The 24,207-nt window shown below is 43.4% G+C and overlaps 1 protein-coding gene across 2 annotated transcripts in view; it reads left to right on the forward strand.

Moving 5' to 3' along the window:
• Window positions 1-904: 904 nt before the first annotated feature.
• The window catches only part of pls3 (plastin 3 (T isoform)), a 36,961-nt gene continuing 13,658 nt past the window's right edge, over window positions 905-24,207 (forward strand). The window contains exons 1-9 of one of the 2 annotated variants that reach the window (XM_036569372.1): window positions 905-999; window positions 10,509-10,619; window positions 15,715-15,878; window positions 16,744-16,873; window positions 18,995-19,127; window positions 19,229-19,310; window positions 20,059-20,224; window positions 21,206-21,348; window positions 23,950-24,045. In XM_036569372.1, coding sequence (XP_036425265.1) covers window positions 10,559-10,619; window positions 15,715-15,878; window positions 16,744-16,873; window positions 18,995-19,127; window positions 19,229-19,310; window positions 20,059-20,224; window positions 21,206-21,348; window positions 23,950-24,045 — 975 coding nt within the window. In that variant the 5' untranslated portion in view covers window positions 905-999; window positions 10,509-10,558. Of the gene's footprint in view, window positions 1,000-6,900; window positions 7,066-10,508; window positions 10,620-15,714; window positions 15,879-16,743; window positions 16,874-18,994; window positions 19,128-19,228; window positions 19,311-20,058; window positions 20,225-21,205; window positions 21,349-23,949; window positions 24,046-24,207 lie in introns of those variants that run through there. The other variant, XM_036569371.1, reaches the window with a different exon arrangement.

Raw genomic sequence — 24,207 nt, forward strand, 5'->3', positions numbered from 1 at the left:
GAATGCTGATAGTGTTTGAGGCCAAAATTAGCTTTTTGATTTCTTTTTTTTAAGACAGGCTTATTGTGATGGTGCAAAATTACAACCTTGATCCATCAGCAGAAAAAGCTGCGTTGCTGCTGTTTTTGTCAGCTGTGTAGGAATTTATAAAGCATTGAACGAAGCTGCTTCTGTTATAGTCCACTGTAGTCGTGCGCCATTGTGTAGTCCTCGTTATGCCCATATTAGGAACTCTGGGTCTGAGCTCCATTTCTCTATGGCCAGAATTAATAGGGTTTTTGAAAAATCGCCTCTATCGCCCCCTGTGTTCAGTAAAAATGAATATCTAATAATAATATGAATATCTACGCGGATTAAGGAATGCTATATACACAGCTTTAACCAACATTGTAAATAAATAGCTGCTACATAAAGTTAAGATCCTGAATAGACTATTACATGAAATAAGCGTAATATAAAAACAGTCACATCAACAGGTTCTCTGTGCTTCACCAACCACACGACCATATCTACACATAAACATCACACAGACATGAGTGTGGATCACTGCGTTCCCTGCGTTATATAATCCTGTCCCACTTTCTGAGTGTGATATTCCTGAAATAGTGTAATTTTGGACAGTATCTTTCTTAAACTGCCGCTCTGTAACGGTACTGAATGCAGTCCAGCAGCGATGTTGACCTCCCTAAAATGGCAGCGCCGTTGACGTGCCTGGCTGGACCCAACGCTGCATCTAGGGATGTATATCTATGGTCACCTTTAACTGCCCATGTAAACATTATGTAAAGTGGGCGTAGAGGCGCTGGAAGATTTGTGAGATGAACGACAGAAACTCGAACCAATCATATGGAAGACTCCGTCGAGGCGTTCGCACATTTGGACCAATGAGAGTGCGAGTGGGCGGGGCCTGGGCGCTGATTTTTCCCGCTGGAGGAGGTGCAGGGGTGTGAGTGAGGGAGCGGGGACGCCAGCAGGGCAACGGACAGCAGGGCAGAACGAGTAAGTTAGCTCCAATAAAATCACAATAACGGGTTCTACTCAGTTAAGCTGCTGTTCTTTTGGCTTCTGTGGGTTCATGTTTTATGTTCTGGGCTCATATTGGGGGTGGTGAACGTATGTGTGGTAAACAAAGTAAACAATATGTGTGGGAGGCTGTTCTAAAAAAAAAAAAAAGGTGTCCTTCAGGAATGCTGATAGTGTTTGAGGCCAAAATTAGCTAGTTGTGTAGGAATTTATAAAGCATTGAACGAAGCTGCTTCTGTTATAGTCCACTGTAGTCGTGCGTCATTGTGTAGTCCTCGTTATGCCCATATTAGGAACTCTGGGTCTGAGCTCCATTTCTGTATGGCCAGAATGAATAGGGTTTTCAAAAACGTACCTCTATCGCCCCCTGTGTTCAATAAAAATGTTCAGAACCTGATACGTTTTGTTGTTTGTACATTTTTCTCCCGAATATCAGTGGATCCTCCGAATTACGAGGTCGTTAAAGAGCTATAATACTAATATTGCTACATGCGAGCTAAAGCTACTGCGCATCAATTTGATGTCACTAAGCTACACTGCGGTAACACTGACGCGGTGGTGGTGTGTTAGTGTGTGTTGCGCTGGTCTGAGTGGATCAGACACAGCAGTGCTGCTGGAGTTTTTAAACACCTCAGTGTCACTGCTGGACTGAGAATAGTCCACCAACCAAAAATATCCAGACAACAGCGTCCTGTGGGCAGCGTCCTGTGACTACTGATGAAGGACTAGAGGATGACCAACACAAACTGTGCAGCAGCAGATGAGCTATCGTCTCTGACTTTACATCTACAAGGTGGACTGACAAGGTAGGAGTATCTAATAGAGTGGACAGTGAGTGGACGCAGTGTTTAAAAACTCCAGCAGTGTTACTGCAGTGCTGAGAATGATCCACCACCCAAATAGTACCTGCTCTGTGAGGGTCCATGGGGGTCCTGACCACTGAAGAACAGGGTAAAAGGGGGCTAACAAAGTATGCAGAGAAACAGATGGACTATAATGTTATGCCTGGTCAGTCACTGTAGTTTCCTTAGCCTTGTGTTTGTAGCAGTTGACGGCAATCATTTTAGGCGCTAGTTTTACTGGTGTTATTTTATAGTTGTGTGTGTGTGTGTGTGTGTGTGTGTGTGTGTGTGTGTGTGTGTGTGCGCTTTGTGCACACTGTGCCCTTTGTATTCCTCGTGGTTAGACAGTTAAGTGTTATTTTCCACCACTGGCGTGTCTGATACAGTCTAGCCTGAGCCTTGTCGGCTCAGATTTGGGAAGTCGCAAAGACTGTCGCTGGCTCAGCCACCCCAGAACCAACTGTGCCACATTTTCCCCTCATAAAAGCCACTGGTCTGAGGCAGTTACTCATCCAGTCCGCCTTGAGTCACCACCTACAACAGCGAAGTCTCTTCAATAGCAAGCGCCAAACCCTTTGTATACCTGCCCGTTTGTGCCCTGCCCACTACAGCGAGTAAAGGATCTGGACGCCTGCAATGTTTTGACCTGCTTTTTGAGTGTTAATAAATTGCTAGTCTATGATTTCTCACAGCTGTTGACCGTTTCTTCCTAAACAGTTCCAACATCTTATCACCTGGATATGATTATGTTTTCAAATATGAAACTCAGGATGCAAACGTTCCAGAAATATTCAGTTGTCTAGTACTGGCACAAAAATGTAGGACTCAAAGCAAAAATGTTCATCTCACCTTGAAACCCGGATTTTTTAACTTGGAAACTATCTCTTATGGTTTGACCACATGAGGAATATGTGCTTTGAATAGATTGCACACCTGTATTATTTCACCAGGAAGATGACACGTTAGGAATGAATTCCTTTTCCAGTTCAAGTATTCGTGACACATTCGTGACCTCTGTTCGTTAAAGATGGCTATTTTATTTACTTTTAACTTAATTTTACTTATTTTTTTTATTGCTTTACACAGATCAGGCATATCATTATGACCACCTCCTTGTTTCTATGCTCATTGTCCATTTTATCAGCTCCACTTACTGTATAGGTGCACTTTGTAGTTCTACAGTTACAGACTGTAGTCCATCTGTTTCTCTGATACTTTGTAGCCCCCTTTTACCCTGTTCTTCAGTGGTCAGGACCCCATGGACCCTCACAGAGCAGGTACTATTTGGGTGGTGGATCATTCTCAGCACTGCAGTAACACTGACGTGGTGGTGGTGTGTTAGTGTGTGTTGTGCTGGTCTGAGTGGATCAGACACAGCAGTGCTGCTGGAGTTTTTAAACACTGTGTCCACTCACTGTCCACTCTATTAGACACTCCTACCTTGTCAGTCCACCTTGTAGATGTAAAGTCAGAGACGATAGCTCATCTGCTGCTGCACAGTTTGTGTTGGTCATCCTCTAGTCCTTCATCAGTGGTCATAGGACGCTGCCCACAGGACGCTGTTGTCTGGATATTTTTGGTTGGTGGACTATTCTCAGTCCAGCAGTGACACTGAGGTGTTTAAAAACTCCAGCAGCACTGCTGTGTCTGATCCACTCAGACCAGCGCAACACACACTAACACACCACCACCACGTCAGTGTTACTGCAGTGCTGAGAATGACCCACTACCCAAACAGTACCTGCTCTGTGAGGGTCCATGGGGGTCCTGACCACTGAAGAACAGGGTAAAAGGGGGCTAACAAAGTGTCAGAGAAACAGATGGACTACAGTCTGTAACTGTAGAACTACAAAGTGCACCTATATAGTAAGTGGAGCTGATAAAATGGACAATGAGCGTAGAAACAAGGAGGTGCTCATAATGTTACGCCTGACCGGTGTATATAAAATTGGTATTAATGACCTTGTAGCCCCCCTCTGTGTTAACTCCTGAGGCTGAGTGGTGGTGAAACTTGGCCATTTCACAAGACAGCACAGTCTGCCTGCTGCTGAGATTCACTTTAAATGCCCTACTTGTGTTTCTGTATCTCTTTCACTAAATCACATCTACCCTGCTCTCACGTTATATATTAAGAGTGTGTTTATGTGGTTTTTAAAATACTTTGCTGGTTTATTTCATAATCGTATGATCTATGATGCGCTAGTGGAGACGCAAGACCAAACAAGTTCCTGCTTTGGCCTTCCTGCTCAAGCATTCCACAGCAAATGAGGCCTTTTGAGTTGTGTCTGCTCGAGGGAATGTATTCCAGTGGATTGGGAAAGCTAGGTGTGACTGTGTGTCAGCCCAAAGAATTTTCTCCTTTGTTGTAATAGTTTTTGAGCTTGTTTTGATGACTCCAATCTCTATCTTGCTCTTTATATGTGGCCTGATGTCTAGGCTTTCTGTGTAGTGCTGGATTTTGGCCATAAAAACTGAACTACATCTGACCCCGATTTATTGCTGGTACTTTAGAAGCTGCACAGGCGTATGAAGGCCTGTCCAAACGTAAACGTGATATTTTTGAAAACAGAGGGTTTTTTCTCTGCATTTTGGCCTCCTGTTCGCACAAAAACAGCAAAAAAATTTCTTCTTCAGCTTTGTGCTCAACATATTTACACCATACACTCCCAACGTTCTTCTTGATGCTTGTGATATCAAGGCCCAGTCGGATTTCACCCCTCGCCCCGACCACTGAGCCCTTAGCCCTCTGTTTTGCGTGTTCACGTCTAGGGGTAGGGTGTCCCGATTCTTGTTGAGATAGAGGGGTGGGGTGAAGTGTTGGGGCTACATGACCCTCCAAATGGAGGTTTTTCAGAGACTCCAAACAGAGAGTTATGAGAGAAAAAGAAAAACCGGCACGATGGAGAACAAGAGAGCAAAGAAACCCACAAATGTGAGAATTTTCTCCTTTTAAAAAATTACAATAACCACTATATTAACTTAGTTTAATGTCGTTTCAGTGTATTTTGGTCGTTTTCTTCATAACAAGCAAAAGAATCGTTAATAGCATGCTGATGTTTCAGTAGCTAGCTAGCTAACTTTCCCGTTCCACCTTAAATAGTCCAGCAGTTCTGATGCCTGAAGCGCCAGAATGTAACTGCTGCACCATTTAAGGTGGAATGGGAAGATTTGAACAAGAAGCTGGTGAATATCTGACTTCAGCTTCATATCACTGAAGAATTAGGGGTGGGTGATAATAAATAATTGCCCCCCTCTTTGAAGATCATATGATGCCCTAAATGTATCTAAAGCCCAGCAGTGAGGAGCTGAACTTTACCCTCCTCTGCTGTCACTGCAGACTGGCAGGGTCGCCTACAGAGCAGCGCTGGTAGCTGTTAATGAAGTGATGCTCTTTTTATTTGAGGGTCCCATTTCAGAGGGAAGATTTCAATGACTGCTCAGTTCCGAGGGGTTAGGGCGACACTCGAAAACAAGGGGTAGGGGTAAAAATAAGAAATGGAATTGGAAAGAAATCAAATTTGTGAGAAATTATTCACCCCTTCAGGTCTCTTCTGTGTTGCCATATGGAAGGAGAGGTGTTTTGAGAAACGCTCTTGGGTTGGACAAAGATTTTATCTTATTTATTTATTTTTTGAAAATGGAGAAAAACCTGTTTTCAGAAATATCTGGATACGTGGGCCAAAGTCTCTGAGTCGCTGAGACACCATTTTATTTAGACTGTCTCTCAAGTGTTTCGCATTTCGGCATTGTTTGTTTTCCTTTGCATCAAAATCTTATCTCTCCTAATAACACAATAACAAGGCCGCTGATGTCCTCTGGTGCCTTGCCAGCAAAGGCCCGGTGGCTTCTCCTGGTAATGAGGCATGTGCAGGGCCTAAACAGTTGTCTCTTGGCCCTCTGGGCTCCTCCATGCTGAGTTTATGGGGCTGGGGGTGAAAGTGAACACCTGTCGTGGTGTTTGCTCTAAAGCGTGATCACATGCGATCCCCACAACTGTTCCGCAGGCAGCAAGTGCTTGCAAGTCCTGAATGGCAGCGGTGCAGGGAGCGTGGCCTGGCCTGCTGAATCTGACTTGTGTTCTCGCAGCCCTGGGATTCCACACTGACGCAGCGCTCGGCCCGAAGCTTCCATATCTTTCGCAAAGCGTTGTTCCGCTCCGGTGCGCGATGGGCTTTGTTCCTGATCCGCAAGATGGGGCTTGTCGAACAAGTGATCAGTCTCGTGTTGTAACCTGAGCTTAAGGAATGTCAGTCTCGTAACATTCTGCTTGGGGTGCTGGCAGCACTTTAAATCATAATAATTAAGGTGTATTTAAAATAAGTGCTAGTGGGAGGGCTTATCTCCGCATCAGTGAGCCCCCACTCGGTTCCTTTAGCGCTGCGTTAGGTTTCTCACGTTGAACGTTTCCTGAACAAAGCAGGGTCATTGTTCGGCACCAGTACACAGCCCCCCCCTCCCCGTCTCCCCCTGTTTTTGGAAATGGGTTTACCGTTGGTGAAATAGCAGAGATGATGACGATGGCATATGTTCTGTGTTCGTGTAATGCCTGTGGAATTCGCTGCGCGAGGTTCTGAAGATCTAAAAGAGGAGCATGTTCTTTTGATCCAAAGAGGTTTGGATGTTTAGTTGGTATGCTGGTTCATTGTGGCCTGCAACAACAACCACATCCCCATTCCTAACTTTCCTTTCCAAGTTTATTTGCATTTTAAATTAAGTCAGCAGTCCTTTTTAGTTCATACTGCTTACCATCCCAACAGATAAACACACATTTCAGTCCAAACCCAGATTTAGGCTAGTTTATATTGTGAGGTATGCAGTCAGTCTCGCTCCCTCGCTCGTTATTCCTGGTGCTCGTCGCCCAAAACATCTGGAAGAGAGAAAGGGGCAAAAAAAAAAGAAGAAAAACAAAAAAACAGATGCCCTTTTCTCACTTACTCTCTCTCTCTCTCTCTCTCTCTGTCTCTCCTGCTCTCAGCCTTTGCTTTAACACACCCTCCCCATCCCCACCCCTCCCCAGCACGCATACGCAGTGCTCCAGTCACAGGAGGCAGCTCCCACAGCCTGGCAGGAAGTGTAGTGACTTGCTGCCTGAAGTCTTTGTGAGGCAGACAGGAATGCTGGCGCTCCACATTAGGCTTGAAGGGTGTGGAGAGAGCACTGCCTCTGCTTCTTGCCGCTGAGAAGCCGACTCTCAGCACAGGTCAGGCCCCTCTCTTTCTCTTTCTTTGCTCCCTTTCCGTCTTTCTTTCATCTTCTTTTGCGCCCTCTCGCTCCTTTCTGCCTCCAGCCCTTCTGCTCTCGTGTTTCGGCGTCAAGCCGGGGGAAGGAAAGCGTAGTCTCTGTCTCTCTAGCTCTCCCCGTCTGTCTGTCCGTCTCTCTCTCCTGCTCGCGACTGCCAGCTAGTCAGCTTGCTGACCACAGTAGAGCCTGTAGAACGTCGAGTTGTTTTCTTTTTTGGATTTGTCGGCCTTTGGATGCAGTCGGAAGGGAAGGGAGACGTTCTGAAGTAGAGAGAAGAGGAAGGGATTGAATTCCATACACGACTGAGACTTTTTCATTGCTCCCCCCCCGAACACACACACACACACACACACACACACACACACACACACACACACACACACACACACACACACACACACACTCTGTTTTTGCAGCTTTTAGGTTGGTAGACCTGCTTAATGTTGAGCGAGCACAGCATAAACTGCCAGCTTCGCTCTCGGGGAAGAGCGCTTTTGCTGTCTGTTCAATAATGCATGGTGTTTAATGGCTCCAGTAGTCCAGGTAAATTGTGTTTTGTGCTCCAAGGTGTGTGTTATGTGAATAAGACAGTAGGGCGATGCAGGTTCTGCCTCTTAAACAAACCTCGGTCAAATTGGACTTGTAGCTGGCTGGTTTTGAGGATTGAGCTCTCTTTTGCGGGTAATCCGGTTTGATGGCTTGATCGTAGCAGTCTGGAGCGGTAGCAGAAGGTCTCTGCAGCTCTAGGATGTGGCTGTTGATGTTGTGGGACGGCAGCAGGGCTTTGGGTGGAGCTCCCTCCTCCCCATTATCACATGTGGAGCTTCTAAGATGTTGGCCTTCTAAATAGTTGAGTGGTGAGATCAAATGCGGACCTTGAGATGGAGAATACAAGACAAAACTGTCCTACCTAATGGAAAGTTTTTATTCCAGGCACTGTCCAGTTTTACCTAGCGAGGAGAGCATGGACGTTTGCATGGGTGTTGACATAAACCGGTGAGGAGTGACTCCAACCCAGCCCATCTCTGGCGTTCCACCATTGCCATATCATTAGTCATCCCAGGGATGCTAGACAAGTTAGACTTTGATCCACAGTCTGAAACTGCTTGGCTCGACCACATTTAGGCTCTAACCGCAGATCTGGGATCAGTCGTTCTGGTCTCTAGTTTAAATCTAATTCCAGTTCAGTCTTGGATGGAATGTAACAGCAAAATCACTGCCAAGAGATAATTGAAGTAGCCTAATAAAGTAGATTATCTGGCGTTGCGTTTGAAAAGCCTGCATAATTGTGGTATCTAAGGCTTTGTTCACTCAGCAGGTCAAAGTGGCCCAATTCTGATCTTTTTCTTCATGTCTGACACAGATGTGTGTCAATGTGAACAGCAAACACACAGAATCAGACATTTTCAGTTCCGATTTGAGATGCTTCCATATGTGGTACTTAAATCCGATCCACATCCGACCTGCGGCAATTCGACTCAGTCTGAACAGCCAGATCGGAACTCATGCAACTTTTACGTCAATCCAACTCAACCTTCATCATTATTTCGCGCTGTTTGACCTCATAACCACTTATGCTTGTAGGTATATTTCGGTTTTTCCATCTGAATTTACATGCCCATTAAAGAAATGTCTTTTTTATTTATTTGTTTATTTTTTTTGTAAAAAATTGTGTTTTAAGATCATAAACATAACGCTATCTGCTTACAATTTACTGCTGAAAGCCAAAAATGTTAGAAGCTGTTTGCCTTTTTTTTATAAAAGTTATTTTTACAGAGCAGATCACTGAAGAGACGCCATCTGAGATCCAGTTTATAGCGCAGATTTGTGGAAAAATGGGTCGACTTTCAGTAGAAAAAAGGTTGTAATTTCAGCTTCTTTTATAATAAAGTTTTAAAATTGCATCACCCATCTATTGGACCGGAAAGAAGACAGTTACAGCTCTCATACGACCCCAACCTTTAGAATGAAGCTTATAAAATATGAAAGTTGTGAAGTGAAGAATATGATGAAGTGCGTTTTGGAACCACCGGTGGTTCCAAGAAGTTAAAGAGGATGAACATTTAGGCTGATGTTTCTGTTCCAAAAAATTAGAAGAGATTCATCCGAAACCCTCCGTGTTTGAAGAGATTTTGAAAGGAATGGACGAACGCGGCCGCAGGAGAACGAGGCTGCAGCGTATAGAACAGTTAAAAGTCCGAAAGCAAAGTTTAAAGAATCCGAGGACGCGAACCAAAGAAGTGACCGTGTCCGAATAACGTGCACTTTTAACGGCGAGCTCGAACACATTCGGGTCGATGAGCCCAGCTGTCAGTCAGTGAAGCTTCATGATGGCTCCTGTGAAGCTGGCGAAGGTGAAACTGAACCCTCCGGGATCGGCTGACGTTCGATGGAAGTCATGATTGTTCATCTCTAGATAGGCGCACCATGTGAAGCTGGTTCTTTTGCACATGCGGGTCGAGCTGATCTGTTCAGACCGACGTTGCATACAGACCACATTTAAAATACATTGTGAACAGCCAAACAAAAAAATCGGCTTTGATGAGAAAATCAGATTTGGGCCACTTTTACCTGCTGTGTGAACGTAGCCAAAAGAACTGGACGCTGTAATTAAGATTGATGCCCAAATGTTGTTGCTGCTATTGTGCAAGGCCTTTTTTGCACTTGCACAAGATGTGGAGGAGGTACTTAGTGTTTGAACCATCAGTAGTCCTGCAGAAATTCACACAGCAACAACTGATGGACTCCCTAATCAGTACAGGGCTCATCTGGTGGACAGACCTTGGTTTAGCGCCAACCTGGCGTGACCAAAGTATGCAAACTGCAGCCCTGCGACCTGAATAGACTTTGGCTTCGGCTCTGAATTTATCAGATAACCATTGAGAAGTCTTTCATAATATTTACGTTCGTGATCATTTGTGTTTACTTAACTGTTGTGCTTGTTAAAATTAACCTCTGAGTCATTTCATCGTTCATAGATCCTAAGTAGCGAGTAAAGGACGTCAGGATGAAAGAAAGCAAACGTTCTGTGCCGCAGGCGTTTTAAACCGGGTGAATGAGTCATTTGAATTAATAGTACGTAACAAAAATTTATGACTTCCGAGACACGTAAAAAAGGGCTTATGGTGTTTTTTTTCCTCCCCTTGTCTTGTAGTCAGGACACATGCAGTGATCTGTTTTGCATGCTTGACATTCCTTTGCATGCCATGCAAATTGACCTTACTGTATTCTCTGGCAGATCCCTGATCTATTGTATGGTGATGTGCGTTACTTCGCACCTGACCCCAGCACGGGTCTTTAAAGACGCAGAAAGTGTCCGATTTGTAGACAAATACAGGAAAACTACTATTATCATGCATGTAAACAGCATCTTTACTCTCCTGGCTTTCCTCTCTGTTACAGATAAAGGCACACTGTTGGACTGAGAAAGGTACAGGTTGTTCTCCAGGGAGATGGCGGCTAAGATATCTAAGGAGGAGCTTGAAGAGCTGCGTGAAGCCTTTGGGAAAGTCGGTAAGTCGTCCTCCTGTTTTACTAGTTTGGGCAGTCGAGCTTCACTGTGAAGGAAGCAGCACAAGACTTTACTTTCGTTTATGTTTCCAAAACACCGCATTGATAATTATAGTGTGAAATGTTTTTCTGTTAAACAGTTCACAGAATAAGGTTTGTTTAAATGCTTATAAAATCATTTAAAGTGTGATATAGAGTCATTTTAATATTTTATAAAGCCTTATCTCTCTTTTGTGTTATATTATCCATCCACTAAGGTTGAGGCCGAAAGTTAATAAGCATAATAAAATGAGGTTTCGTTTTGAGACTCAGACAGACAGTTGTGATTATCTTGGTGGGTGTGTCAGCAGCGTCTATGTTTATGGGCCTGGGCTTGCGTTTCTGCATGCAGCTTGCAGAGCAGCTGTTAGCCCTAGCTAGCTGCATATATGGGCCAGATAATGGGTCAGTTGCCATTACATTCTGAGCTGCACAGCCTGTACTGAGTGTTGAGAGCAAATGCAGAATCCAGCAACAGACAGCAGCATTATAGCTTCCAAAGCTTCGTAGCCTGGTAGTCTCATGTATCCTGTTCAGATGCTACCCCACACAATAGAGTGATTCTGATTGGTCAAAAGAAAAGGCTTAGACAGCAGCTATACATCCTGCTTTGTTATGCCTCTGTTCACTTGGCAGCAATGACTGGTTTTGGTTGTGGGTAAAGGTTTTTACTGTCTGCTTGAATAATATTTACTTGGCAATTATTATGTCAAATACTTTCTGTTGACTGAGAGCTAAAGAGTCTAAAGAAACACAGTAGTCATTCAAATTAGGGATGCAAGTAATTAGCTAATAACTAACCAGCTAATGAACAATTGTTTGGAGAAAACAACTACTTTGTTTACTTTCTCCAGGAGAGAGTGATGGCTTTTGAGAGCTGCTGAGGAACACTGTGCCAAAGCTAGCTCCAGTAATGGCAGTTGCACCGATCAGGCATAACATGATGACCACCTCCTTGTTTCTGCGCTCATTGTCCATTTTATCAGCTCCACTTACTATATAGGTGCACTTTGTAGTTCTACAGTTACAGTCAGGACCAGGACCCCCATGGACCCTCACAGAGCAGGTACTATTTGGGTGGTGGATCATTCTCAGCACTGCAGTAACACTGACGTGGTGGTGGTGTGTTAGTGTGTGTTGTGCTGGTACGAGTGGATCAGACACAGCAAAATTTCTGTTTACTCATTTTAAAGAAGTGTCGAAGAGAGTCAAAAAAGGGTGGGTTGTATGTGTTAGTGGAAGCTAGTGGCTTACATCACCAAGCACGATGCCAATCGATGGAGTGGTATAAAGCGACGCCACTGGACTCTGGAGCAGTGGAAACATGAGTCTGGGTTTGGCGAATGCCAGGAGAACGTTACCTGCCTGACTGCACTGTGCCAGCTGTACAGTTTGGTGGAGGAGGGATGATGATATGGGGCTGTTTTTCAGGGGTTGGTCTAGAACCCTTAGTTCCAGTGAAGGGGAATCTTAATGACTCAGCACCAAGACATTTTGGACAATTGTACACTTCCAACTTTGTGGGAACAGTTTGGGGAAGAACCTTTCCTGTTCCAGCATGACTGAGCCCCAGTGTACAAAGCAGCTCCATAAAGGCCTGACTGGGCGAGTTTGGTGTGGAAGAACTTGACTGGCCCTCACAGAGCCCTGACCTCAACCCCATCCAACATCTTTGGGATGAACTAGAATGGAGATTGTGAGCCAGGCCCTCTCGTCCAACATCAGTGTTTGACCTCACAAATGTTCTGGATGAACGAGCAGAAATTCCCACAAACACTCTCCAACATCTTGTAGAAGCTTCCCAGAAGAGTGGAAGCTGTCAGAGCTGCAAAGGGGAACCAACTCCATATTAATGCCAATAGATCATAAAAAATCCGAACAGTGAAAGCGATTATGTTTATTAGCTGTTATGTGGCTTTGATTAATCATTGCTGCTGCAGTGTGATGGTCTTGTAAGTCAGCACATTTCACACAGTTTTTACAAAGCATTATGTCTTATTCAGGACATGAAAGGTAGAAGATGATTATAGATCAACAGTGATGTTTGATCTCTATGACTGTGGTGTTGTGTTTCAGCTCAAGCTCAGAATGGCCTTCCAGCAGGCTGGTGCGCCGTTTCCAGCTCAATCGATTAATGCTACTACAATTTTATTAGCTCTTGGCCAGCCTTCCGCTGTGGACCGTACACAAACCGTCTTGTTTCTGCTGTTAATGCCAAGAGATAATTCTTTCACATGTCATCTAGCCTTAAGCCAAGTCACCTGTCACCATGATATTTGCTTTAGAGTCTCTCCCTCACCACGATGATGTCATTCAGTCAAAGTGCTGGGGGAGGGGGGGGGTGAAATCTTGCGCATGGGTTCTCATGGAATGTGATGAAATCTCGCGCATGATAAGACCTTGATGACCTTGATTATTTCAGATTGTTTTCTTCTCCTTTCCTCTCATTGTGTCTCAGTCGTTCAGTCTGAATGGAGCAGTTTGATTGAGGTCGAAGGCTAATTTTGGACACAAATGGAAACGTCTGAAGAACGGAAAGATTTCAGCAGTGAAGTGCGCCTGACCTTACTGGAACAGTCTCAACCAAGTTTATAGAATAAACTTCTTTGAACGTAACTGTATATAAATAACTGATGGACATGTTGCAAATTAATACTAGAATGGGGAAAGTTTATGAACACACTTTAATTTGCTTGACAAAGCCACTGCTGTGAAGACCCAGGTAGTTGCTAAGGTGTTACTAGGCCAGGGGTCGCAACCCAAATGTTAGACATTTTGTCCTTTCAACAAAAATCAAACCACATTTTATGTCCGTTTTACCAGCTTGGCTGTAAATGTGTCTCAGTATGTGCTGATGTACTAGTACAAGCTAAAGAATTTCAGCAAAAATGCAGACTTAATTTGCTCTGCTTTAAGCTTTAGCTCAGCTTTTATTGCTTTTCTCTCATCTCTGGCAGGAAACTTTTCCTCAAAAGTAGAATAGTCTCTTGTAAAATGTCTCTCGATGTTATTATTATTATTATTATTATTTTTTTTTTACAAGGCTGAAGTCAGCTTCTTATTCGCCAGCTTGTTGTTCAAATCTTCCCATTCCACCTTAAATGGTGCTGCAGTTAAATTTTGCCGCCTTTAAGGTGGAACGGGAAAATTTGAACGAGAAACTGACTTCATCTTCACAACGTTTTAGTGTTTGTCAGTTTCTCGTTGCAGATTCAACGTATCAGGAAACCAGCTGGAGTGATTATAAATGCAAATAAGTCCATTTGTCTCCAAATTATTGATGTTAGTCTTAAATCTCTCTCTTTGCCGTTTCGTTAGCTACTAGCTACTGTGTTGCTATGGTGACCAGCAGTCTGTGCTGATCTTCAGGGTTAAAGGGTGAATTAGCAGTTCTACATTAACTCCAGCGTTTAAGACCATTTATTGTTAAACTGTGTTGAACGATCAGCAGAGCTTTATTTTACTGTAAAGGAGGATTATTTTATTTTAAAAGAGACTCTTGTTGCCGACCCCTGGACTAGGCCATTGTTATGGTATCCCAAGTGGTTGCTGAGATGGAACGATCGATTGACTGTGTATTGGTATCGGCCGATTTTTCAGCCCAAATATGCGATTGGCGATCAGCCAATATTTCTCTTACTTAATTTCAGAACCTGTATTCAGTTCATTCACTCCTTTTTGATGAGAGGAGCCACAAACAGAAGCAGAGCCTCAAATTCCCCCACTGACTTGCAAAATTGCTTGTTATGCAGCTTCTGCTCTTATTAGAGGCGGTGGGACTCCCCATGTTGTCTTTTTGTAGAATGGGATGTACCCAGTGTTTGCGCCGTTTAGTTGTCGTGCTAAAAGAAGAAAAGTTTTAGACCGAAAGAGCTTTGGACTTATTTAATCGAGAGGTAACAACAAAAAGAAATAGGCGGGGCTCCTGAGTGGCGGAACCGTCTAAGCGCTGCGAGTTCGATCCCTGGTGATGCTACAGCCGTCCCTGTCTGGGAGTCCAAGAGAGCACAATTGGCCTCTCTCTCTGGGTGGGTAGGATGGCCCCCTTATCCCCCCATCACTCAGCGCCATGCTAGTCAGAGCAGGCGTCTGTTAGCTGACGTAACAGATCTGGCGGTTGGCGCTTTCCTCCGAGCGCGTTCAGCTGTCCAATGACAGCACTGCTGTGTTTGATCCACTCGTACCAGCACAACACACACTAACACACCACCACCACGTCAGTGTTACCGCAGTGCTGAGAATGATCCACCACCCAAACAGTACCTGCTCTGTGAGGGTCCATGGGGGTCCTGCCCACTGAAGAACAGGGTAAAAGGGGGCTAACAAAGTATCAGAGAAACAGATGGACTACAGTCTGTAACTGTAGAACTACAAAGTGCACCTATATAGTAAGTGGAGCTGATAAAATGGACAATGAGTGTAGAAACAAGGAGGTGGTCATCATGTTATGCCTGATCTGTGTATTTGTATATGTAGTTTATCGTACTACATAAGAACATCTCCTTTGTCTTCATAGGACAGTCCTACCGAGGACTACCACACTTTTGGCTACGTCACACTAATCTTCTATAAACGTTCTGGGCGTTAAACTCAAGGTGCTGTATTGCTGTTTGCCACGTGGCTCATGTATGTGCTCCTTAGGTCACCTTGCTGTAGGACATTAGTATTCAAGGAGCACTGAGTGGGCACAGTAGGTGGAAAGAAACCTTTTAAATCATCCAGGGTCTCATGCTTAATTAAAGCTTATGTGAAGTGCACCTCTGGGTCAGATAAGCTCCCCACTTCTTACTCCTCCATGTCCTTATTGGGTGCTCCTGGTGAATAAACTCATTCGGATTATGCACAAGCGTCCTTCATTGTTAAAAAGAATTTAAATCTAAGTAGCTGTTCCCACCTTTTGTTACTGCTTTTATAATAATATAATAAATATAATAAACAGACTCAGCTGGGCAGAGTCATAGCCATGGCTGTACTTCAGATGACGCTGGATATGCCAGGCCATGTGACATGCTAAATGGTGCAGTAAAACATTGTGTTTTCTGTCTCTCTCTGTTTGCAGATCTAGACAACAATGGCTACATCAGTGACTATGAGCTCCACGACCTGTTCAAGGAGGCCAATCTGCCTCTGCCGGGATACAAAGTCCGCGAAATCATCCAGAAGTTGATGACGGAGGGTGATAAAGACAAGGACAATAGGATCAGCTTTGATGAGTTTCTCTCAGTAAGTCATTTCAACAGACTTCTTTTTTTTTGTGGTTTTTCTTTTGTGATTGATTTGGAGAAATTTTCCTGCTGTCTGCATTAATAACGATCGTCTCTGTGGAGCACGAATGTTGTTTCTGTTGAGTTTGCTTAATGCTGTTAGTTATTTCTAGTAAATTTGTTTAATGATGTTGTTCTGTTTTTTTCTGGATGTGAGCATATGGTCCCACACACAGAGAGAGAGAGAGCGAGAGAGGGCGACGGAGATTTATTGCGCTAAATCCTAGATTAGCAGATTCAGCAGATGCTTTAAGCCAAAACCAGATCTATCTGATTCAACCGTAAATAGCCACCAGCAGTAGGGAGTGAAAGCAGTGCTCTTGGCTTACATATTCAGGATTTTTTCCCCCATTTATTTCCTCCTAATCATTAGTTCAGTATTATAGGAAGGGCTTCCTTGCCTGCCATGACTAAAGATGGAAAAAGCGTAGCTCTCCTCTGAGTCATTGTTAGCATGGTGCAAAATTCCCAAGGACAAATGAATGTGTCTCACTGTGCCTGTCCAGCTTGTGTTGGGGACAATGCCCTTCCCCGGTCACTGTCAACACTCCTAACTAAATGCAGACTCTCCTCTGTCAATGGACCGGTATTTGTTTGGCTTCTGCGGCGGTCCACAGGGTGGGGAGGGGGCACTGTAACGCAGCTGCTGGCAGCTTGGTTTCACCGCTTGTTCCACTTGGAACTGAACGAGCCCTGTCTGATTGCTTGGGTGTGGCAAATGGAACATGTGCATCTGCTTTCATGGCATGTTTGACATGCTCACTGTTACAGGCTCTTCAGTGTTGTCGTGTGACATCCTAACCCTCCCCTCTGCGTCTGTGTAGATCTTCCAGGAGCTCAAAAGCAGCGACATTGCCAAGAGCTTCCGCAAAGCCATCAACAGGAAAGAGGGCATCCTGGCTATTGGGGGCACGTCTGAGCTGTCCAGTGCAGGCACACAGCACTCCTACTCAGGTACCAAGAAAAATGATCCCCAAAATCAATGGAAGAGCTTTTATTGCAATAAAACAGAATTGATAGCATTTGCTTTCAGTCAGACTGAACCTCAAACGTCTAAATAGATTGTCATAATAAACTTTTCTGAGCACCACCGACCCCATTTTTCATTAAAAGAGATGTGGAAAGCCCTGTTCATACCTAGTATTTCAAGTAATCTGATTAACCCTCTATTGCACGACGTTGCCTCTAAGCAACAAACCCATTTTCCTCACTTAACACTAACATTACATATATTTAACGACAATAACAAGGTTAATAATAAAGGGAAGAGTTCGAGCAAGTCAATAAAAAGCATGTTTTTGGTCATACTCTCTCTTAGTGGACACTTTTAAACCTCTTTTTTAACATTCAGTATCATTGATCTGTTATGAGAATTTGCAGGAGTGTGTTTGTTGCCTAGAAGCAACATTGTAGGGCAGTGGAATGGATTTGACCAGCCACAAGCCAGATTCTTGCCACTTCAAGGAACACGGCTCTAGATCATTTCTTCCCATTGTCGCACGATGTTGGCTCAGGGCAACATACCCCAAAAGGACCCGTGCACACGTTATTATTTAAAAATGTTTTTGGATTTAATAATCAGGTTGATTTTATGCAAGAAAAGTGAATTGAGTATTTTTTTTTAATTGCTCTCATAATGCGAGCAGTAGAGGGGTAAGTGGCATCTCCAGTGACCATTTAGTATTGGATTTCGTGACTGGAGGAAGGCTGCTGTGCAAATGTAGCTACTAGGTCAGGCTCTTGTCTTTGTTTTCAGATAAAAACGTGCTGTGAGTCCTTGTTTGTGTACATGTGACGACTGTTAGAAGCATCCAGACAATATGCTAACACAACTAATTAAATGGTAGAGGAGGCGAGGCAAGAAGCCGTGCAGCTGATTTCATCTTTGCTTAAGTGTCACAGTTGATTAGGTCGTTCTCTCTTGCTGTCAGGGGTGCATCAAGGCACTTTAACGTGCAGACTAGGGGTGGGCGATATAGCACAAATACCGTACTTCAAGAAATTTTCCTGACACACAATTTGCATCATGATATTTACGTTAGCTGAGGGTTGGTAAGTTGGAGCATACACACTGTCAGTTGTGCCACTTTTAAAAACTGAGGACAATCATTTCACACACTGAGCTGAGCTAAATCCTATTAAACAAGACTAATTATGTTCTGTTTGTAATGAAACCTGCAGTTGTCCGCTGTTCTTTAAGTACCGAAAATATCCACAATATGCTCAGAAAAGTGTATCGTGAGGTCTTTTATCACAATAACATTTAAAATATTGTCATACTGCCCACCTCTAGTTCACACTACAGATTGGTCATGTGTCCCTACCCTGTTAGAAATAAAGGTTCAGTGTAAATGTTCCCTCAAAGGTACAACAGTGGTTTTAAGGTCTGATTGTGATCCTTAAATAAGTTTTCCCAGGTGAAAAGTTCGTATTTGTACCTTTTCATAACTGAATGTTTTAAACAGAACAGTAAAATAAAAGCCTGGAGACGAGACGGGGTGTGTGGAGTCAGTACAGCTTAGAACATATCATTTCAGTGGATTATGGTTCAGTTATGTTCCCTGACTAAAGGTACTGAGATGGACCCTCGAGGGTTCCACCCCAGTGACAAGAGGGGAACTGCCCCAGTGACGGTTTAGTACCTTTATCACTGAGAGTGTGAACACCTCCATTGGTGGTTTGAGTGATATTTTTGCCACATATAGCTCACCCTTTTTCACCCTTTACTTTCTTTATTATTATTATTATTATTATTAATCTGTTGAGCGCCATGGTTCACATTTTGGGGCAGAATAACGCTGTAATTTCTTACACCTTTCACTAAACCAAGCAGCCATTTTTTGTCCTCCAAACCGTTCGTTCCTACTCAGTATGACACAATGTTCTGGTATTGGGTGACCATGAAAGCCAAATTTAGATTAGCTGTCATCATCAGCACATAAGACTCTCTCTTATCTGGCGTCTCAAAACATCTAAGCAGCATATGAGGTTGGCTGAGATGGAGGAGAGGAATCGAGTGCGCTCAGCTCATGCAAATGCCCTCTTGTGTGTCTTCTTATTTCTTCTGCGATCCAGAGGAGGAGAGGTTTGCCTTTGTGAACTGGATCAACACAGCGCTGGAAAAAGACCCCGACTGCAAACATGTTCTGCCCATGAACCCCAACACGGATGACCTCTTCAAAGCTGTAGGCGATGGAATTGTGCTGTGGTGAGTCCTGTTAGACCACGGAGTATCGTTCAGTTTGATTCTCACGAAGTCTCTCTTTATGGAAGTACACTTCTAAACTTGGGTGTCTTTTCTGCCACCAGTAAAATGATCAACCTGTCAGTGCCTGATACGATCGATGAGAGGACAATAAACAAGAAGAAGCTCACGCCGTTCACAACACAGGTTTGCTTTCCTCCACTCAGTGTTTTTAAGAGTGACTGTTTTTTAATTTCATTTATTTATTTTTATTTTATTCATTTATTTTTTATTCCTTTTGTTTAACAATAAAATTAGGAAGTACCTCTTTTAAAATCTTGGTCTTGCAGGTACAAATATAACTTTTTATGCTAGTTACAGGTTTCAGAGAATTAGTAGGAAGGTATAAAATCCAGGATAGTAAAAGCTGCTAAAGATGATTCTAAAATGTGGAAGCTGGATAGAAAGGTGATTATTTCTAACCCAACAACATGACAAGAAGTTGTTGCAAATAAATTAGAGTATATTAACATTTAATACCTTCTTGCACTGACCAAAGTACTTGGAGTATTCTGGGACTAAGTATTCAGTGAAATATCTAAAATACCTGGGAAAAAAATAAACCTACATATACTTATACCTACATTTATCCAAAGGTTTCCTTCCAGTTTATCATCTGAAAGTAGATTAGAAGATTTTTGGCAGTATGTGAGGAGTTTTATTCCAAAAACCTGTATATCCATTTGTAACCATGTTGGATATAAAGAGTTTTGGGGGAAATCAGGTCAATGGAAAACGTTTTTAATTCTTGAAAAAAGTGGTAATTATAATCATTATGAAGCATTAATAAACGCGCTCTCCCCACCACATACATCATAAGAAAAAGTCCAAAATGTTCTTATTATGCATTTTGCAATGAAACCCTTCATATCCTAACCCCCCCCCCTCACTGCAGGAAAACCTCAATCTGGCCCTGAACTCTGCATCAGCCATTGGTTGTCATGTGGTCAACATCGGCGCTATGGACCTGCGGGAAGGCAAACCTCACCTGGTGCTGGGCCTGCTGTGGCAGATCATCAAGATCGGCCTGTTTGCCGACATTGAGCTGAGTAGAAACGAGGGTAAGTCTCCCCCCATCTCTTCCCTCGGCGACCCGCTCACTGTCAGGCGCTCGGTCTCAACACTGGCACTATTCAGAGGCCCGAGGCTGATGGCATCGGCCAGGAATTCACACATACAGATAGTGCCTCTCCTTGCTGGTGATTTAATAAATGTTGGGAAGAATTTGATCAGCAGGGCAGGCTGTGAGAGCCCTGAGGGCTGGACTCAGGAGCGGACTAACGAGTTTGCTCACTCTCTAATTTGCAGCGTAGGAATTTGCAGGGCTTTGCGCTTGCGTTGCTTTACTGTCAGTTGAGTGATGCATGTGCAGTAATGCGTGCTGTGTGCAGTCCTGCGGTGAACTCGCCAGGGATATGGCAAGATTCGAAGCAGAGAGAATAGATAAAGATTAGGTACGAAATCGCGTACAAAATCATCTTCAGTTTTATAATTTCCAGAATAGCTGACACAATACTGTCTGTTAGATTACATTTCAGGTATTATGAAAAAAAAAACAACAACAGTGGTTTTAAGGTCTGATTGTGAACCTTAAATAAGTTTTTCCAGGTGAAAAGTTCGTATTTGTACCTTTTCATAACCGAATGTTTTAAACAGAACAGTAAAATAAAAGCCTGGAGACGAGACGGGGTGTGTGGAGTCAGTACAGCTTAGAACATATCATTTCAGTGGATTATGGTTCAGTTATGTTCCCTGACTAAAGGTACTGAGATGGAGCCTTGAGGGTTCCACCCCAGTGACAGGAGGGGAACTGCCCCAGTGACAGTTTTTCAGAGAGTGTGGGCTTTAAAACTGTATTCTGTACAGCTAAAGGTTATCCAGGTGTTCAGTGTTGCAGAAAACATCCCCAGTTTTGTTTTTACACAGTTCGGCTAGCTGAAATGTGTACATTTGTAGGTGTTTGTGTGTCTGTAGGTGTTTGTTTGCCCTTTGTGATGTGAGTATAGAGATGTGTGCTGACACTTCGGTGTGTGTTTTCTCAGCGCTGGCGGCATTGCTGCGGGAGGGTGAGACCCTGGAGGATCTGATGAAGCTGTCCCCAGAGGAGCTGCTCCTACGCTGGGCCAACTACCACCTGGAAAACGCCGGCTGGCACAAGATAAACAACTTCAGCTCCGACATCAAGGTGAGGAGGGTTGAGTGACTGAGTTGTTCTTACGCTGTACCACTGATCTGCACTGCTGTCCTAATGATTCTCCATCCATACTCAGCCTCCATTGGCTCAAATGAGCTTGAAATGAATAGAAATAGAAGAAATAGGTTTATATATTTCATGCATAAAGGTATATAAAGTCTAGTGGCCATTCAGCTGCTTTGGAATGGTGATATTATTACTAATTTATAATACTCAGTTAAGTATACACTTTATTTTGGTCCAAAGTAATATTCTTGGGCTATTTTCAAACATGTAATTTATAACTTAGATGTTTATCTGTTGTCTGTATTTGTTACTATTTAGATGCTCCACTCATTTGTGTATTTTTGTTTAAGAAGTCGCTGTTTTTGGAAGAAAACCCTGTATCTCCATTTTTGTCGTTTTTCAGTTTTTGACATAATTTGAAAATGCCAGTTGCTCTTTACATTGTTTGTAAATTTCATGATGAATGGACTAAAAGAAACGACCTAAAATGACTTTGAAAAATGTCTGGTTGCATTGACTTGCATTAAAAGTAAAGTAGGTTTTTTCTTTTTTCTGTTAAGTTATTTGGGAGGTATGAGGTTTTCTTCCGACAACAGCGAAGTGTTTCGTTAAATCTCCCTATATACTCACATTTTCCTGATTTGCTTCGTCAGATCTTCCTGAGGAAAATGTAAAGTACCGTCTCATACTGATGCCTGATGAACAGCCTCTTGGCTTGACCTCACGTGCTGTGACAGCAGTGTGAACTATGGACCAATCTTAAGATTGGTCTTAATGAGGCCAAAGAGGTCGAGCAGTGTTCGGTTTTCAGGCAGCCCTCAACACACACAGTGCCAGAGATGAGATTTAGTGCTCTCACTTTGTCTCTTCCTCTTTCTCTTTCTCCATCTTTCCTTCTCCCTTTCTCCTTTCTCTTTTTTTTTTCTCCAATAACTATCCACTGATATTTATAGCTCTGTGTCTCATCTAACGATCTCCTGTGGTGGCTGAAATTATGAGATGGAGAAGTTCTTAATGGGAGACTTACTAATGTATAGTCTAATGTGCCTGAAAGAAAACAGCTGTCATACATTTTAAATAGGTGCATTACAGCTTGTATCTGCAGAGATGTCAGTGATTTTCTCTAGTCTTTGGCACTTCCTCGGTGCTTTTTGCTGGTATGGAAATTGCCAGATGTAATAATAGACAGTCTGATCACCAAATGATGTGTTGTCTTGAAAGAGTAGTGTGGGCGATAATTATCCCAGTGCAAAATACAGTCATAGTCCTTTTTTTTTAATTGCGAGTAGACTACTATGCAAGATGCACTGATCAGGCATAACATTATGACCACCTCCTTGTTTCTACGCTCATTGTCCATTTTATCAGCTCCACTTACTATATAGGTGCACTTTGTAGTTCTACAGTTACAGACTGTAGTCCATCTGTTTCTCTGATACTTTGTTAGCCCCCTTTTACCCTGTTCTTCAGTGGTCAGGACCCCCATGGACCCTCACAGAGCAGGTACTGTTTGGGTGGTGGGTCATTCTCAGCGCTGAGCTAACACTGACGTGGTGGTGGTGTGTTAGTGTGTGTTGCGCTGGTCTGAGTGGATCAGACACAGCAGTGCTGCTGGAGTTTTTAAACACTGTGTCCACTCACTGTCCACTCTATTCGACACTCCTGCCTTGTCAGTCCACCTTGTAGATGTAAAGTCAGAGACGATAGCTCATCTGCTGCTGCACAGTTTGTGTTGGTCATCCTCTAGTCCTTCATCAGTGGTCACAGGACGCTGCCCACAGGACGCTGTTGGCTGGATATTTTTGGTTGGTGGACTATTCTCAGTCCAGCAGTGACACTGAGGTGTTTAAAAACTCCAGCAGCACTGCTGTGTCTGATCCACTCAGACCAGCGCAACACACACTAACACACCACCACCACATCAGTGTTACTGCAGTGCTGAGAAAGTAGTATAAATAGTACCTGCTCTGTGAGGGTCCATGGGGGTCCTGACCACTGAAGAACAGGGTAAAAGGGGGCTAACAAAGTATCAGAGAAACAGATGGACTACAGTCTGTAACTGTAGAACTACAAAGTGCACCTATATAGTAAGTGGAGCTGATAAAATGGACAATGAGCGTAGAAACAAGGAGGTGGTCATCATGTTATGCCTGATTGGTGTATCTATCCCTAAAATCAATTATATATTTTTAGATTTTGTTTTCTACGCCATAGAAGAAATGAACTGTGTTCTTGTGTGGTGCTCTCACTCTCTCTCTCTCTTACCAACTGTCTGTCTTTCCCTGTGCTTTAGCTTTCAGACTTCTCAAACTCTGTGAAGGTACTTTTTTCCAAATGTTCAGCCAAGTTTTTCACTTTAGCGTGACTCATCATTTTTCTTTCTGCATCTCTATTATCACTGAATATGAACTTGCTCAGGAGTTCCAAGCGTTCTCATGAGTTTATCATGGTTTTCTCATTTTTCTTTGTGTTCTCTCATCATTAATTTTCGTTCATTAATCTTAATGCCTTGTATATGTGAAAAGTTGCAACTTCATGTTTCATGTTCGCTTCATGTTTTTCCCCCATTCTGTTGGATTCTTGCAGGACTCCAGAGCTTATTTCCACCTCCTGAACCAAATTGCACCCAAAGGCCTTAAAGAGAACGAGGAGCGCATTGACATCAACATGGCAGGCTTCAACGTGAGTCCTTGAGTTCTTGTGTTTCGCTGGGGCAGATTAGATCGTGTATTTGCACGAGGGAGAGAAACGGAAGTGAAAAATGTTTTGCCTCAAAATTCCTTTACGCATGTGGGGGTTGTAATGGACTTTCCAGAAACACCTGGTTTCATCCCGTTGGGCTGC

The sequence above is a fragment of the Colossoma macropomum genome, unplaced genomic scaffold, assembly GCF_904425465.1.
Source record: "Colossoma macropomum unplaced genomic scaffold, Colossoma_macropomum, whole genome shotgun sequence".
In the NCBI taxonomy this organism is placed as follows: domain Eukaryota; kingdom Metazoa; phylum Chordata; class Actinopteri; order Characiformes; family Serrasalmidae; genus Colossoma; species Colossoma macropomum.